Genomic DNA, 18,948 nt, shown 5'->3' with positions numbered 1-18,948 from the left:
ACATCCCTGACTGTCAGCGGAGACCATGTCAGCTAGATGACCGATCCCTGTGAAGACCTCATTGATGGCCCCAGCACAGATCCTCAGCAAAGACTACGAGAACCAGACAAGCCCTCTGCACAGACCCTTTTTACCAGCTTCACCTGCTGGTGTGATGTTTCTTCAAGAAGAGGAAATATTCTGAATGATATCAATCCACAATCTGACTTGTGATGCAGCCTGGAATAATCACACAATGTTCATTCGTTTGGCCAGACGAGACTGTTTCTGACTGAGCCAGGTCTTGTTTGGGTTCCTTGTCACTGTTGCCTTTTGTCTTGCTTAGTTGAAGACACCTAATATTCAGCAGTATTATTGACTTGACTGCACTGACACCATTTGATAAGAACTGAACTGAATTATGACACATAATGTTTATATATATATATATATATATATATATATATATATATGTATAATATACAGTAAATATAATTGACTTGTTACTTTGTGGTTTAAAAAGTGTGTTAATGTTTATAGTGTAGTGCATTTGTTCATTGTTAATATTTATATTAAAGTATTTGGTAAGTTTATAATTAAATCCTTTTTAATGTTTTTAAATGGTTGTATTTTGTTTCACTGCTGAATTACATTTAGCAGTTTCTGGGCCACATTTGGCCCGGGGACCATGCCGAGTCTCAGCCAGATCTGGCTTAACGTGTCTGGGCCGGACCTGGGCCACATAAAATAATAGAAGTCACTCTACGGTATGCGGGCCAGATCTGGGCCACGTCAATAAATAAGAGTCATTCTACAGGGCGTGGGCCGCATCTGGGCCAGAGGAGATTGTTTGAGTTGGTTTTCAGTGTGTGGGCCAGTTTTGGGCCGGGGACCCAGCCAGAATTGGGCCAGAAGTTAAGCAAGGTTGTGGCCCAGAGGTGGGCCAGACAAATTTTGCTATGTGGGCACTACGGCTGCCATACTGAGACTAGATATGCAAACGCCCCTCATCCGATTGCAATCCAATGACAGGGAGGCACATTTTGAAAGACAAGACAGTTAACTTAGCCCATAGGATGTATTTTGAATGTCCAGTAGTCCTCAAATAACATTCTAGTCCCTTCTCCTCTTGGTAACGAAGATGTGGCATAAATTTCGTCATAGTTTTTATCATCAAATGTTAGTTTTAGCTTGTCAACATCTCGTCTTAGTCACAGAAAAAAGGTTAGTTGACGAATATTTTTCGTCATCGTCTTCATTGAGGAAATTAACATTGTTGTGGTGTGGGGAGGGGCGAGGTGTGGTTCGAACGCTTGGTTGCGTGCATCAGAAAAGACGACGACGAAGAAGTGCTGCTGTAGTGTCAGGTTTTTGCAAGTTATTACACATGCACCTGAATATTTATGTATGTAAATATGTATGTTACAATTATGAAAATGTTTTTATAAATTGCTGACTGTACAATACTGGAAAATGATGTAATCTGCAGAATTTACACTTCAATTATGAGACTACAGTGTTTCCCATACATTGATTTATTTGTGGCGCCTGCCACAATATCAAAACTGACCGCCACAAATAGATTTGCACGTTTCAAAATCTAAACCTGGTGCGGGTGTTTATATATCACTGTATTTCTGAAGGAAACCGACTGTGACTGTCTTCAGAAAAATCTGAATGTCATTGTCATTTAATCTTGCATGTAATGTCTGATAAAGCAGCGTTTGTGAGCGGAGCTCTGCTTTGTGTACAGCGTTACCTGGGAAACCTCGATCTCTCCCCGCCGCCACAGAGTCTGTGGGAAACACTGGACTATAAATTCAACTGTATAACAGTTTCACTGCAATTCATGTTATAATGTTAGAATTAAAGAACAATAAACATAATACATATTAGAGTTGCACTTATCTGTACATAATAAATGCAGTTATTTTTAAGCGGTTGTTGACATTGTATCTAAAACGTGATTTAGCCAAAAAAAAAAAAAAAAAAATTGGGATGGGTGTTACCATCCCAATAAACAGACCATAAAGTGTTGCAATGAATACATTTTATTATTTTTCCTTTAACAGGGCTTCACACTAAATTTGCCCAGGGACAGGGCACTCAAAATACCCTGTACAATGACCTTGTTCAACATCCAAATTCATAAAATAAAGCTCATACCTGCTGACTGCAGTCTTTATGATGCAGTTGTCTGGTACAATATAAAACAGTAAGCATAAAACATAAGAACATCAAAGAGCTTCATGTATAACATTCTTCATGGCTTCATATAACATTTGACAAGGGACAGGGAATTCAAAATTCCATGTACAACAACATTTTACAACATACAACTTCACAAAACAAAGCTCATACCTGCTGCTTGCAGTCTATATGATGCAGTTGTCTGATACAAAATAAAAGTCTGTAAGCATAAAACATTTGAACATCGAAAAGTAACATCCAGGGCTTCACATAACATGACAAGGCACATTGTCCTTTTACAACATTAAACGTCATAAAACAAAGCTCATACCTGCTGCTCACAGTCTATAAGATGCAGCCATCTGGCACAATATAAAGCGATGAGTCTGTACCATAAGACATTTGAAGATCGAAGGGCTTAAAGTACCTCAAGTCACAAGATGCAACAACTGAAACATTATGTACATTTTCAACAACATGAAAAGCATGAAAATGTTCTACAAATGTAGTCTCCATTTCAGCAATATACAAACAATCTTTTTGAACACTGGCAATTCATCAATAAAATCTGTACAAACAACAAGACCTGTGTGAAACTCAATGTCATTATGTTTAACCCAAGTTGTGACACTTACTTCACTTGACACATCTATCTGAAAATGCTCTGAAATCAAATCTCCATGTTCAACATCAGTCAGTTTCTTTAATTTGACAGGCCCAGACTCAATTCCTTTAGAGGACAACGATTCCCAATAATAAGCAACAGCTATTTGGTGTTTCTTTGCGAGGGACTTAGTTATGTTCTTGAAATTTTTCAAGCTGGACTTAAAGAATTTGTGTTTGGCTTCATATCTCATACTCCAAACGTGTACTAAAGGACCAATTTGGCGTATACTCTCGGCATAGTGTATCATAAAATGATGCTTCGGGATTAAATTATTTTGGGGATATACATTTTTAAACAAGCGATGATGCTCTTCAATTAAATGTTTTAAAAATACAGTCATTCCCTCTGTAATACATGGAGAAAACAAAATGTTAACAATGTGTAATAAAAGTAACAGCAAATGCCAGTTTGTGTCACCTTCAGGGACAATATCGCCAAATATCAGTGGAAGGTTCCGAATAAGGCATAACGTTTGACTGGCATTAAGTCCAATACCGTTGCCACCACAAAACATGTTTATGCGAGTTGGACGATTCTTTTTATCCATGAAGCCGTAATTGAATGCGTATACACGCTGGAGTATGTTTTCATTAGAAATGAAGTTCTCATTCAAATATCCAAACAACAACTTTACCTTGTACTACACGCGGATCATTTTCACTATACACTGTTTGAGCTGATGCTTTGTCAACAAGACACAATCTACAGTAGTGGTTTCCAGAAAAAGATTCCACGTAACCAAGAATTGAGTTCAGACCTAAATTGTTACCCGTTACTTGAGCAATGGTGCCATATGAGAGTTTGTTCAGTAAATGACGCTTTCATTCCATTTATCTCTAATTCTCGAACATCTACAAATGGAGTAAGGATTTTGTCAATGCCATATTTCTTGGCATCTTGGGAATGAAACAAACTGATGAGATGGATATTCATCAGAGATGAATTTAAACGTGGTGGCAAGTTGCGGATTTTAAAATATAAGCATCCGAGCTTATGAACACCACGTTTTGACCCGAGAGGGTTTGCAGTTTCAAATTCATCATAATAAACTTGAATTTGCAATGAATTTGTTGATTTTGAAAACAGTGGATGATGTTTGTAGTATTTTCCATCACAGAAGTCTTGGTAGATGTTACCAAGAGCAGCAGATTTATTCATCTGACAACACACTTCTTTATTCTTGAAAATGAACTCCAGTGTTTTTAACAGAGGTACATAAATGAAAGTGTCATTTACTGGCACTTGTTCATATACTCCAGATGTTTTGTTTCTCTTTGAATCAAACCTCACTCCTAAATGAATTTCCACCAGTTCGACAACGCCCCATTTTTCACTAAAATACTTGTTAACTGTACAGTTTGTGTTTAAGTCACTAAATGGATTGAAAGTATTGCTGAAAACCTCTTCAACTGCATCTCTGCATGGATTGTCAGGAGGCACTGCACTTAGCACTTGTTCTTTAAGACTTGCATGAACTTCATCAACATACTCCTCCATACTTTCAACAACAGATGACACAACACTATTGGCCACACCACACCACTGCCCTGTAACTTTGCTATTATCGATGCACACATATCTTTTGCCTGTTCTTTTGACATATGAGATGTTGATGGTTCATTTATCACATTCAGGTCCATTTCAGAGGCATCTTCTTGTGAGCTCTGTGCACTGACTGATGGGACGTTTGCAAAACATCACTGCTTGTGTCCATGTGAACAGTTTTATGACAATTATTTAAATGCATTCTAAAACCTTTAAAACTGTTATACTGTAGTGAACACTGCTCCTGAGCACAAACAAGAACAAATTTTCTGCCCGGATATAAGCCATGAAAATATTTGAAGTGCTGAATTAACGTACTAGGTGCATTATGCAATGCTCTACAAATGTAACACCTAAACATTGTTCACCGACTCGGAGTTCCAGTTCATGATCTTGGCTCTCAGTTCCTTCACCTTTGGACTTTGTTTAGTGGTGTCAGCATCTATACCGTAGACTGTTGTCTGGAGGAATGTATACATGTGGCTGAGAGCATCATCATAGCTTACACTGAAAACGAAGTGCGCTTTGAATAGTTCATCAAAGGCTGCCAACGACGTGGTTCCCTGGCATGGAATGAGCATCTTGTCAATCACAATGTAGTAATTGCTGATGGCACACTTGTGAGTTCCAGAGGCAACGAGGTATGGCTGGCGACGTCCCTCCACTTTCTCCAAGTGTTCTTCTAAGCTTTTGATTGACTGTGGGAAAAATTACATATCAGTTTACATAATATTCTTACCAGTTCAGGGTTTTTGCAAATATCATGAAATGTAATTTAATGCTTTTTTAAATGCTTTTTTTATACCATACACAACCTTAGCTTTTTTTTTTTTTTAAATGGTAATATATTATGGTTTCCACAAAAATATGACAACTAGAGTAATAATGCTGTAAATCCAACTTTTAATCACAGTAATAAATTATAATTTAAAATAAATTCCCATTTAAAAAATAAATGTTAATAATGTTTTTATTGTATTTTTGTTCAATTAAATGCAACCGTGGTGAGTAGGGTTGGGTATCAAGAACTGGTTCCATTTTAGAAGATCAAGAGCCAGATATTCCATGTGTGCATTTTAATTCCACTTAGCGATTGCTGTGTTCACATTTTAATGTGATTTTACACCATTCAAGTGCAGGAAGGGAAATAACTTCCACACACACACCTGAAGTGCGACCACAGAGAACAGCCTGTCTCCGTTCTCAAACTGTTCCGCGCATTTCAACTACAGAAAAGATTATAGTATATAATCATACATATTTTCAAAGCAATTTGAAAAAAAATAAGAATGCTATATTCAAAATAAATTAGCAAAAAAGTTTTCAAAACCCATCTAAACATTTTTAATGCCTTCAAGAATAAAATGCAATTACTTTTACAACTATTTAAAACCTTGTTTTTTCCTACAAAAAAAACATTTAATGACTTTTAATGCTTTTCAGTGCCCAGTTGAAACCCTGTAGTTTGTGCTACCAAATAAAAATCACAAACTGTAGCCTGGCACATACCTTGTGAAATACAACTAGATGGTCCATGGCCTGAGTTATATATATAATCATAAAAACAGTGATTAATTTTTTCACATTAGTCACATTAGTGCAGTGAAATGAATACCTTGGTGATCCTCTGGAGATTTATCATCGTGCTGATTCCTGGCAGACTTCAGCAAATTTTGGAGCACCGAGGTGGTAGTAAGGCTCTCTGCTTCTCTGATCACCTTTTCTTTATAGAATGTAGGCCACTTCTCCAGCAGTTTGGCAGCTGTTTGTGGACCAAAGAGGAGGCTAAAATCTTGAGCTATCTGCAGCAACAAAAGCAGAAATTTTATTTAATTCATATTTCTGTCAATCATATATTAAGTTTACAGATATGAATTGTAGTTGCAAAAAAAAAAGATGTATATATATATATATATATATATTTCTTCACATATTTTACCTGTATTGTACACTGCTTTTCAGCTAGCATCAAAACAGCCGGTTTGATTTCCCGTTTCTGTGAAGGCCCAACTTCAGAAATACAAGCTAAACCGCCTCTAGTGCGCTTCTAAACATCCCACCCCTCTTGAGCAGCAAATCAGCATATTACAATGATTTCTGAAGGATCATGTGACACTGAAGACTGGAGTAAAGATGCTGAAAATTTAGATTTGATCACAGAAATAAACAGTTTTTAAATATTTTCTAATTGAATACGGTTATTTTTAAGTGATTTCACACTATTACTGTTTCGCTGTATTTTGGATCAAATAAATGCAGCCTTGGTGAGCAGAAGAGACTTATTTTAAAAATATTAGAAATCTAAAACTTTTTATAAACAAAAGCTCATTAATTCAGAGGTATGACAACAATGGCAATATAGATATTTAGAAATCTAACAGTAGATTTACCTACATAGTAAATTTAATTGTATACATCTGATGATAAACTTACATCTTTGGCTACAGCACTCTGTAATGGTTCTTCATCACATTTAACACGTTTGGGTTGTCTTGACATGTCACTGTCACTGCTGAACACAGGGAGGGAACTCACACTGTATAAGGGCTGTGATGTGGATGGAGGAGATGATTGATATGGGCCTGAATATTAGAAAAAAAAAGAAGATATAATGAACAATTGACCTTATCTGCAGCATAGTTATAATCAGACTTTGAAATTAAACACTCAGAATAAGACATGCTTTCAGTCATGCCAGAAACAGCTTGTATCCTCCCGAACAGTTAGAGGAATCCAGAGTGAAAAATTCACTGGTTTGGCTATTTTGAAGTTACCCGAGTAAAAGCCAAAAAATAAAAATAGGGGTGTAAAAACATCACTTGTTTTTAAGCAATCAATTCTAATTTAAGATTTTTTTTAATCCAATGACTACAGTTCATATGCTTAACTTAAAGGTATAGTTCACATGAAAAAAAATTCTGTCATTAAATACTCACCCTCATGCTGTTCCAAACCCATAAGACCGTCATTCATCTTCAGAAAACAAATGAAGATTTTTGTAATGAAGTCTGAGAGGTTTCGGTGCCACCATTGACAAGCCTATGCAACTACCACTTTCAAGTGGTTTAAATCTTCATTTATGAGGCAACAGAAAAAAAATTAATAAAAAAATAAATAATAATAATAATAATAATTTAATAAATCTCCTCACTTCTGCATCAATCTCCGACATGCTTTCACAAGAGCACCATGATGCACGGCTGTTGTGTCAACGGAGGGACAGGAACAAAAAATCTCTTAATTTGTGGTCCGAAGATGAATGAAGGTCTTACGGGTTTGGAACAACATGAGCGGGAGTAATTAATGACAGAATTTTCATTTTTGGGTGAACAACCATTAAAATAGTTGGAAGATAAATTATAAATTAAAGTGCCCCTATTATAGATTTTTGAAAATGAGCTGTCATGCAGCGTGTAACAGCTCTAAGTGAATGAAAATATCCTGAAAAGTTTTAAATATTAAAGTACACCGTGTATAAAGTTATTGTCTCTCAAAAGAAAGAGTCGACTCTGAATCATTGAAATGAGTCGTTTTTAAAACGAGTCCCAAACTGTTTCATGTTGACGTCAACATGAAACATTAGCATATTGCTTGTTGCACTTGTTGTGCGCACAGACCTGGGAAAACTTGGATATTCGCGTTGGTCTGAATGAAAGTGCAAATTCATTCTTTGTCTCTAGGTGCCGCTTTTGGAGCGTTAAAAGCTCACAAACACTGCTTTAAATTAAATCGGACCAATCAATGTAGATTAGCGTCACGCAAAGGAGGGGTTTGGAAAAATTAATTGTTGAGCGAATTGTTTGTGAGTCATTGAGCAAATAAGGTCAAAATTAAAGTGTTTTCTGACCTTGAATGCATGTCAACCTGTTGTTGGGGACTCCCAAAACCATAATAGGGGCACTTTAAAATATATATATATATTTTTTTTCTACCATCATCATGACGGTCCTTGACAACAAAGCAAATCCCTTCCACTGTGGATAATTCTGCAAACACGGTTTCATCCGCCTCAGTGCCAGAGTCATCTTCCACTGTAATCTTGTCCCCAGGGATGGAGAATTTTTCTCTGACTAAGTGCTGTTAAAACAACATAGCATGGTACATTGTTTAAATTACAAAATATAATGACCTCCACTTAGTCTGAATTACTGGTTAGTAATATGGTTAAACCAACTAGGAAAATTTACCTTCAGAAATGAATTCATCAAAATCAGCAGCTTGTAATTTCTTGCGGGTTTCATACTGCACCTTAATTATCATTTTGCCATCTACAACACAAGCCTGTAGAGAAAGATGGACAACAGGACATTTAGTAAATATCCATGCAATACTAACCTAAATGATAAATAAGCAAGTCATTCAATGGGCAAAATAATAAAAGCTTTCAATATGTTCAAATCCTTTCTGAACAAAATGTACCTTTTGAAAGTGAGACTTGCAGGGTATGCAGATGTTTATTTGCCTGAAAGGTCTGTTAGTTTACTTACTGCACTTCAAACTTTTAAGGATGACAGCAATATCTTTCTACCCTGTTTAACAAGTGCACAAACGCAAATGCAACACACACACAAAAGATTCCTTTATGCCACCTTATTATGAAATATTCACAAGCTTTACAAATACAATACATGTCTTGTGCTGATAATTCATATCTGTGTACACATTTACTACCAATGTAGTATATTTTTTTTTACTACCATACATTTAATACCATATTCCTTTTTAGGACTTACTAACTAATCTAACTTAACATGGTTGTGTTTGCCTCATGGCAACTCTAGGCCTAAAGACGAAAAGAAGAGCCTTGTGATCCTGTTCCTACCCTACACATAAGATAACGTACATGTGTTATAAAATTTTTTATTTACTGACATTTAACTTCAATGATAAGAAGTGATTAACTTTAACGTCGCTGAATAGACTGCGCGCGACATTACAGACAAAACCCAGAAAACAGTTGCTCGCTAAAACCTACTAGTTATACTACATGCTTTAATCGTTTCAAATTTTAAACAACCCAACATGAGCACATTTTAACATAAAAAAAGATAATAACATGCATTAGCTAAGTGAAACTTACCAATCTCTCCTAACGCTAAATTACTCTGGATGAAAGAGTGACCGAAAATGGCGGCTGTCAAATTCCCCAACGAGTGAGCCTGCCCAAAAGACTGGATGTTTAGGTGTGGAATTACCATCAACTCTGGGCATATACCAACTAATTTTTAGCTAAGGGACAGATCAGAAAAAAAAAATGTATGTATATGTATGAAACACTAATAGTTTTCTGTAAACTTTCTAACATGACTTATGCTGATAATTAATACCTGTGTGAAGTTAAGCATTTACTAACTTACCAATGTTGGCTGAATACAAGACACTGCATCTTAAACATTCCTTTTAGGACTTTGACAGAAAATGTTGATATATGTAACTTTGCATGGATGTTTTGCATCATGACAACTTTACAGGTTAAGAACCTCTAACGTTAAGTTAACTTGCTTACCTGAAGAAGAACATTTTTAAAGTAGAGCCTCTTGATCCTGTTGATTCCTACACATAAGATAACGTACATCAAATTTATTATTAAAAAAAATAAGTTAATGGCATTAGAAGTATTTTATTTACAAGTTTATTTACTAACATTTAACTTCTTCAGTGACACGAAACGATAACTTTAACGTTGCTGAATAGACTGACATTACAGACAAAGCCCGCGAAACAGCTGGTCGTTAATATTTTCAGCAACTCTTAGTTAACGGTATGCCACAAACGTTCATAAGGTCTCAAACTGTAACACAAAAAAAGACAATAATACGCATTAACTATATGAAACTCACAACTATCTCCTACTTGGGATGAAAACGAGTAAAAATAGAGGAACAATATTCAAAATCGCCTGAGAAGACTCGCCTCGTGTAGCGAACAAAGACAAACAAAACATTCGCATGTAAATGCATCCCTGTATGTGAAATATTTAAAACTAACACTAAGATATAATAATTTTGATATATAAGGTCTATCAAACTCAAACTTTTAAGTAGCTTTACTCACCAGTTGTCGTTTTTCGTTATCCTCCGCATGGCACAAGAAAATGGCGTCTGAAAATCTTTCACCGAGATCGCGGAACTAATGCCCGGATGTTGCAAATAACACTGGGAGGTGTTGGATACCTGTAACTAAGTGATTACACTGAAGCAAACAAGCTTTTAACACTGATAGTGTTAATTTCTCTAAATCTAACACTATAAGTTCAACACTTTACTCTGAATTGGCTTAACACTTGAAATTTAACACTGATGAATTTGCTATGTAGAATCCTTACCAGGGCTGCGTTTCCCAAAAGCATCATAAGCTTAAGTTGATCGTAGCTCCGTTGGTTTCAATGGGTCTATGATGTACTTAAGCTTACGATACTTTTGGGAAACACAGCCCAGGTCAAGAAAATATGATCATATAACTCCAATTCTATCATCTCTACAGCTATGAAGTCACCTATTAAGTTACATATCAGTTATAAAGTATTGCTAAATATAAGGCCCTAAATGGCTTAGCTCCTGTGTAGTGCACTGTTTAAGGTCACAAAACTCTGGAATAGCCTTCATGATATTGATTGGGGCTCAGACACAATCTGTCTGTTTAAGCCTAGACACAGCTCTTTAGCCAAGCATTCACATAATGCATCGTATATACCGTATATCTGATGAAATGCACATGATTGTTCTTTGTTTGAAAAGTCATGAACAGCGTCTATTCTCTATTTGCTTGTTTGTTTCTACCTTGGGATGCTCTAGAGCTTTTGAAAGCACTAGTTTGGATTAAGCCCCTTATGAAGATTTGAGATGATGCTCACCCCTCCAAGGACCTCATATGATGCCAGCTCTGAATAAATATGCAAAACAGCCCAGTTCTCCTCATATTGAAATCATTATGATGACAACATAATTATTTCTTTACTATGTTCATTGTTTTCGCTTGAAGAAATGGCATTAACTAAATGGTTTTTATTATCCTAGAACTGTATACAGTATATGGCCATGTGGGCATTACTTTTACACAGTAATGCAGAAACATGCATTTTCTGTAAAGATTAACATTAGAAACATTATTTATTAAGACACTTTCTTATTGTGAACAGCTCTATACAAATGAATGTGAGTTTGCTCGACTTCTACTAGTGGATATAACTGATTACCCACAGCCTGCTGGAAGAGTGGTTAACTGTGGGTCTCCTGATATTCCTGGAGATTCTGAGGACCTTGATGAGCACTGAGAGCTCTGAATGACATGTGGTTCTTCTGACACTGAATGATTAGCAGAGTTCACAGCCTGGGTAAGGACTTGAATCACTTGCTGAGCACCCAGATCTTTATTAAACTGGGACTGAGGAGATGGTGGCAAAGAAGACTCAAAGAAAGCCGTGATGTTATCACTCATCAACAGCCTGTTCTGTGTGCCACTCCTGAAGACAATCCCTCAGCTCTTGGGCAATGATTCAGCTGACTCGGTCATCCATGTTGGCTACTTGTTTTGGTCGATCAAGAACACCCTGAAGACCACATTAACACTTTAACTGTTTCATCTCCAACAAAACCAGGTCATCGCTTTTAGAACAACTCTCTGGAATGAGTACGATGCCGCTCTGAGGTGGTATCTGGTATTGGTCTTTGGACCAAGATAAATCAATATACCAATTAGAAAATGCAATAAGGAATACTGCTGACTCACAAGGGGAACATCACAATGGGGTTAAACACTTCCGCTTGGCTTTATTTTTTCCCACCAATGCCAGTACATATTTCACTTCCATGAAGACTGTTTTCTAAACTTAAATTCCCAAAAACATGAATAAACAAACATGAATGTATTAATATGGATCAACAATATCATGAATTGCACTGCAAAAAGCAAACAAGATTCATTCCATACACTATGTAATCAAACAATCTCAAGTAACTTTGTACACAGTCACACCACTGAAAGCAGCAAGAAGAGGAACAAAGAAAAACTGCTGCTCCAATAAAGCAACCCTTATTAGAGGCCACTAAGGCTACATCCACACGAAGCCAGAGCTTTACCTATCTGATCTTTTTTTTCCCCTCGTCTCAAGAAATATCTGCGTACACACGAAACCATGAAACCGACACAAAACGATGTAGTATACATGTCAGAGCAGTATGTGGTGCTGTAATTCTGCCACAGAGATACACTAAAAGCAGAGAAGAAGACTTGGACTATATGCATAAACCTTGCGCACAGTATACAAACGAACATGGAACAATTCATTTATTAACCTGTGTTACTGTTTGTTAATAAAAAGACCATCGTTCGGTGTTTGTTCATGTTGTTGTTGATGTTACGTGACGCAGCGGTGTCTGACTAGGGGCGAGACATGGGCTGATGACATCATCGTCTCACAAAATATACGGATTGGCTGTACACACGAAAACGCAAAGGTGTCGTTTTCAGATTTATTCACTCTGGGACCCGGTTTCAAAAAATAGCGGTTTCACTCTCCTAATAATCCACCAGATCCGACTGGACAAAATGCCAATCCGATACAAATTTTTTGCGCATACAGCTAAACCCGTCTCCATGTGGACGGGGCCTAATTTGAGTCACTATAGAGCAGGGGTCTCTAACTCTGCTCTTAGAGAGCTACTGTCCTGCAGATATCAGCTCCATCTCCAATCAAGCACACCTGAAGCAGCTAATCAAGGTGTTTGGGGTTAGTTGATTACAGGCAGATGTGTTGGAGCAGGAGAACGGGAACTTGATGTTACGGTGTGTTGTGGGATTTTTAGAACACAGCAGCTACAACTGAGCATAAGGGTGTCATGAATCCGGGTCCACGATGCTCCCTCTCACCACCAGAGGTCACTGTCTCCCGGATTCAATTCCCCAAACTCCACTCACCTTTGTGGACAAGTGAATTGTTAGCCACCCGCGGGACTACGCTACCCAGAAGCCTCCCTGACTACGTGACTAATTAATTCTCCCTGACTAATTAATTCTGAATTGTGAGAAAGAGTAAGAATTGTGAGATTAGTCACAATTACCTTGTTTTATTTTTATTCAGTGGGTACCATGTGCTTGCCTAAACGATGGGTTATGATGTGCGCATTAATAGATCACACTAGGCAAATTTTAGCCTTACCCTGAAGATGGTTCACCGCCATGGGCACTGACACACTCCCATACCATGACAGATGCCGGCTTTTGGATCTGACGCTGAATTCAGCTTGGATGGTCTGATGGATGGCCTCCTTGGGTGGAGAACACGACGGCTGTTTTGTCAAAAAACGATTGCCGGATGAAAAAACATGATTCCGCGGAGCTACTGTCCATCTCAGATGAGATCGAGCCCAGAGAAGTCAGCGGCGCTTCTGGACAGTGTTAATGTATGGCTTCTGCTTTGTATAGTAGTCCTGAGCCCATGTCTGGATGTCCATTACAGACTCATGACGGTTTTTGAGACCATGATGTTTGAGGGATCGGAGATCACGCGCATTTGCCCTTCATGCACCGAGATTTGGCTGCATTCCTTGAATCTTTTTTATTATATTGAGCACTGTAGAAGGTGAAATGCCCAAATTCCTACCGATTTGTCTTTGGGGAATGATTTTCTCAAACTGTTGGATTATTCGCTGATGCAGCTGTTGGCAGATTGGCAAGCCTCGACCCATCCTTGCTCTTCAAGTCAAGTCAAGTCAAGTCAAGTCACCTTTATTTATATAGCGCTTTTACAATACAGATTGTGTCAAAGCACTTAACAGTATCAAATTGGAGGATAGAGTGTCAGTAATGTATAATGATAAGATTAAACACTCAATTTTCAGTTAAAGACATTTCATTCTTGAATTCAGAGATGTCATTGTCTAGCTCAGTTTAGTTTAAATAGTATCTGTGCAATCAAATCGGCGATAATCGCTAGAAATTAAGTGTCCCCAACTGAGCAAGCCAGAGGCGACAGCGGCAAGGAACCAAAACTCCTCTGTGACAGAATGGAGAAAAAACCTTGGGAGAAACCAGGCTCAGTCGGGGCCAGTTCTCCTCTGACCAGACGAAACCCGCAGTTCAAAAGTTTCTATTTCTATTTTAATTTTGTTGCAATTTCTAACAATAGTAGTATTATGTAGTTAGGTATTTTATTATATTTTAGTTATTTTGTTATTTTTGGTTGATATATCTGGGGATATATCTCTGGGGGTCATCCGGGCGTCCTGGTCTCCGCCCGACGATCAGGGCCGCAGACGTCACCTCGGCGCCGACCCACCATCTGATCGGACACGGACCGAGAAACAGACTAGGAAAGAAACAGACAAACATTAGCGCAGATGCCATTCAACTTACGATGTAACGAGTACATCGTGTGTTATGGGGAGTGTTCCCGGTTCGGTTGATCTAATTAATGCAGCCTAACAATCCTTTAACGGATTTGAATAATGGAAGCGTATTAATGTGTTATGTGTAAGCCAGGCTAAAGAGATGGGTCTTTAATCTAGATTTAAACTGACAGAGTGTGTCTGCCTCCCGAACAGTGTTAGGTAGACTGTTCCAGAGTTTGGGTGCTAAATAGGAAAAGGATCTGCCGCCCGCAGTCGATTTTGATATTCTAGGTATTATCAAACGGCCAGAGTTTTGAGAACGCAGCGGACGTGGAGGACTATAATGCGATAAGAGCTCGCTCAAGTACTGAGGAGCTAAACCATTCAGGGCTTTATAAGTAATTAACAAGATTTTAAAATCTATCCGATGCTTGATAGGGAGCCAGTGCAGTGTTGACAGAACCGGGCTAATATGGTCATATTTCCTGGTTCTAGTAAGGACTCTAGCTGCTGCATTTTGGACCAACTGTAGTTTGTTGATCAAGCGTGCAGAACAACCACCCAATAAAGCATTACAATAGTCTAACCTTGAGGTCATAAACGCATGAATTAACATTTCTGCATTTGACGTTGAGAGCATTGGTCGCAATTTAGATATGCTTTTGAGATGAAAAATGCAGTTTTACAGATGCTAGAAACATGGCTTTCAAATGACAGATTGCTATCGAACAGCACACCTAGGTTCCTGACTGATGAAGAAGAATTGACAGAGCAGCCGTCAAGTGTTAGATAATGTTCTAGGTTACATGTGGGGTTTTAGGTCCGATAATTAACACCTCTGTTTTTCAGAATTTAGCAGTAAAAATTACTCGTCATCCAGTTTTTATATCGACTATGCATTCCGTTAGTTTCTCAATTTGGTGTGTTTCACCGGGCCGCGAAGAAATATAGAGCTGAGTATCATCAGCATAACAGTGAAAGCTAACACCATGTCTCCTGATAATATCTCCCAAGGGTAACATATAGAGCGTGAAAAGTAACGGCCCTAGTACTGAGCCTTGAGGTACTCCATACTGCACTTGTGATCGATATGATACCTCTTCATTCACTGCTACGAACTGATGGCGGTCAGATAAGTACGATTTGAACCATGCTAAGGCACTTCCACTAATGCCAACAAAGTTTTGTAGTCTATTCAAAAGAATGTTGTGGTCGATAGTGTCGAACGCAGCGCTAAGATCCAGTAGAACTAATAAAGAGATACAACCACAATCAGATGATAGAAGCAGGTCATTTGTAACTCTAATGAGAGCAGTCTCAGTACTATGATACGATCTAAATCCTGACTGGAATTCCTCACAGATATCATTTTTCTCTAGGAAGGAATATAATTGTGAGGATACTACCTTTTCTAGTATCTTTGACAGAAAAGGGAGATTTGAGATCGGTCTGTAATTAACTAGATCTTTGGGGTCAAGTTGTGGTTTTTAATGAGAGGCTTAATAACAGCCAATTTGAAGGTTTTGGGGACATATCCTAATGACAATGATGAATTAATAATAGCCAAAAGAGGATCTATGACTTCTGGAAGCAGCTCTTTTAGTAGTTTAGATGGAATCGGGTCTAACATACATGTTGTTGGTTTAGATGATTTAACAAGTTTATACAATTCTTCCTCTCCACAGTAGAGAATGAGTGGAATTGTTCCTCAGGGGTCTATAGTGCGCTATCTGATGCGATACTGTAGCTGACGGCTGCAGGGATACAATTTTATCTCTGATAGTATCGATCTTGGAAGTGAAGTAGTTCATAAAGTCATTACTGCTATGCTCTTGGGAAATGCCAACACCTGTTGATGCTTGATTTTTCGTTAATTTAGTTACTGTATTGAATAAATATCGGGGTTATGTTTGTTTTCTTCTAGAAGAGACGAAAAGTAATCAGATCTAGCAGTTTTAATGCTTTTCTGTAGGATAGGGTACTTTCCGCCAAGCTAAACGAAATACCTCTAATTTAGTTTTCCTCCAGCTGCGCTCCATTTTCCGGGCTGCTCTCTTTAGGGCGCGAGTGTGCTCATTATACCACGGTGTTGGACTCTTATCCTTAATCTTCCTGAAGCGTAAAGGAGCAACCGCATCTAAAGTGCTAGAAAAGAGAGAGTCCATAGTTCCTGTTACATCATCAAGTTGTTCTGAGCTATTGGATATGCTGAGGAACTGAGATAAGTCAGGAAGATTATTTATAAAGCAGTCTTTTGTGGTAGAGGTAATGGTTCTACCATATTTGTAACAAGGAGTTGGCTTTACAGCTTTAGCTATATGGAATATACAGGAGACTAGATAATGATCTGAGATATCATCGCTCTGCTGCAAAATTTCAACGCCACTGACATCAATTCCATGTGACAGTATTAAATCTAGAGTATGATTTCGACAATGAGTAGGTCCTGACACGTGTTGTTTAACACCAATTGAGTTTAGAATGTCTATAAATGCTGATCCCAACGAATCTCTGTCATTATCAACATGGATATTAAAATCACCAACGATTAGGACTTTATCTGCAGTCAGCACTAACTCCGATAGAAGATCAGAAAATTCTTTAATAAAGTCTGTATGGTGCCCTGGTGGCCTGTATACAGTAGCCAGTACAAACATCACAGGGATTTATCATTAACACTTGTTTCTTTGGATAACGTTATATGAAGCACCATTACTTGAACGAATTATACTTGAAACCCAACCTCTGAGAGATACTGAAAATATTTCTATAAATTGTAGCAACACCTCCCCCTTTACCTTTTGGACGCGGTTCATGTTTGTAACAGTAATCTTGGGGTGTAGACTCGTTTAAAGTAATGTAATCATCTTCTTTTAGCCAGGTTTCTGTCAGACAAAGCACATCTAGTTTATGGTCAGTGAACATATCATTTACAAAAGTGCTTTTGAAGAAAGGGATCTAATATTCAATAAGCCAAGCTTTATCATGTGTTTATCTGTATTATATCGGTTTTTATTTGTTGAACATCAATTAAATTGTTACTATTACTTTGGTTTGGATGTTTTCTGTATTTTCTAGTTCGGGGAACAGACACAGTCTCTATAGAGTGATATCTAGGTGAAAAAGTTTCTATGTGCTGAGAGTTAACTGACTTCTGTGACGTGAGGCGGCTAGCAGACGATCGGTTTAGCCAGTCTGTCTGCTTCCTGACCTGGGCTCCAGTTAGTCAAGTACAAACTCTAAGACTATGTGCCATATTTCTAGAGAGAAGAGCGGCACCACCCCAGGAGGGATGAACACCATCTCTTTTCAACAGGTCAGGTCTGCCCCAAAAATTCTTCCAATTGTCTATAAAGCCTATGTTATTTTGCGGGCACCACTTAGACATCCAGCCATTAAGTGACGACAGTCTGCTATGAATCTCATCACCACGGTAAGCAGGGAGCGGACCAGAGCATATTACAGTGTCTGACATCGTACTTGCAAGTTCACACACCTCTTTAACATTATTTTTGGTGATCTCCGACTGGCGGTCGAACATCATTAGCGCCGACGTGGATAACAATCTTACTGAATTTACGTTTAGCATTAGTCAGCACTTTTAAATTTGCCAAGATGTCAGGCGCTCTGGCTCCTGGTAAACAATGGACTATGGTGGCTGGTGTCTCTATTTTCACGTTCCGCATAATAGAATCGCCAATAACTAGAGCACTTTCATCAGGTTTCTCGGTGGGTGCGTCACCGAGTGGGGAGAACCTGTTTGATGTTCTGATCGGAACGGAAGAGCGGTGTTTTGACCCGCGACTATGCCGCCTCACTGTCACCCAGTTGCCCTGCTGCACGGGCTCAACCGAAACCGAACAATGTACAGGACTCCTTGAGCTAGTCGCATCCAAAGCAGTATCTACAGCCCTCACATTCTTACTATCCTCAACTAAAGTTTGGATGCGTGTCTCTAGTTCTAAAACCTTCTCTGTCAGCCTAACTATTTCCCTGCATTTATCACATGTGAATCCCTCGCTGCTGACAGAGACAGATAAACTATACATGTGGCAAACAGTGCAAACAACAATAGCAGGAGAAGAAGCCATTACTCACCGTGATTGATGAATGATACCAACTTAACTTACCACTTACCACTGTTGTTTGATGAGCTCGTGAAAACGGAGCGAGGAAAAATAAAATAATAATAGGCGCGAATAGAATGCAAATGGAACCGCAAGTGACAAGCTAACGGGC

At 38.3% G+C, this 18,948-nt stretch overlaps 1 protein-coding gene across 6 annotated transcripts; it reads right to left on the bottom strand.

Annotated features, from left to right (window-relative positions):
• Positions 1-1,844: 1,844 nt before the first annotated feature.
• LOC131552932 (uncharacterized) lies at positions 1,845-14,359 on the bottom strand. Of its 6 annotated transcripts, XR_009274079.1 has the most exons (8): positions 10,436-14,359; positions 9,888-9,934; positions 9,462-9,540; positions 8,569-8,662; positions 8,314-8,458; positions 6,815-6,963; positions 5,997-6,183; positions 1,845-5,079 (listed from the first exon to the last, which is right to left on the bottom strand). XR_009274079.1 is itself a non-coding variant. In XM_058797157.1 (7 exons), the coding sequence occupies exons 3-7, from the start codon at positions 8,620-8,622 to the stop codon at positions 4,967-4,969; spliced, it is 648 nt and encodes a 215-aa protein (XP_058653140.1). In that variant the 5' UTR covers positions 8,623-8,662; positions 9,462-9,540; positions 9,888-14,359; the 3' UTR covers positions 1,845-4,966. The 6 variants fall into 6 exon arrangements, 4 of the variants coding, with proteins under 4 accessions (XP_058653140.1, XP_058653137.1, XP_058653139.1 ...); XM_058797157.1 differs by having other exon boundaries at positions 9,888-14,359; XR_009274078.1 differs by having other exon boundaries at positions 8,569-9,934.
• Positions 14,360-18,948: the final 4,589 nt, after the last annotated feature.

This window comes from Onychostoma macrolepis, chromosome 14 (genome assembly GCF_012432095.1).
Source record: "Onychostoma macrolepis isolate SWU-2019 chromosome 14, ASM1243209v1, whole genome shotgun sequence".
Taxonomy (NCBI): domain Eukaryota; kingdom Metazoa; phylum Chordata; class Actinopteri; order Cypriniformes; family Cyprinidae; genus Onychostoma; species Onychostoma macrolepis.
This window is presented reverse-complemented; position numbering and strand designations above follow the sequence as displayed.

Excerpts from the sequence above, each read along its gene's own strand:
- LOC131552932 (XM_058797154.1), bottom strand. The coding sequence starts at position 8,622 with ATGAAACCCGCAAGAAATTACAAGCTGCTGATTTTGATGAATTCATTT. Across the intron at positions 8,459-8,568 it reads TGATGAATTCATTTCTGAAG|CACTTAGTCAGAGAAAAATT; the intron begins GTAAATTTTCCT and ends TTGTTTTAACAG. Across the intron at positions 6,964-8,313 it reads CAAGGACCGTCATGATGATG|GCCCATATCAATCATCTCCT; the intron begins GTAGAAAAAAAA and ends TCTAATATTCAG.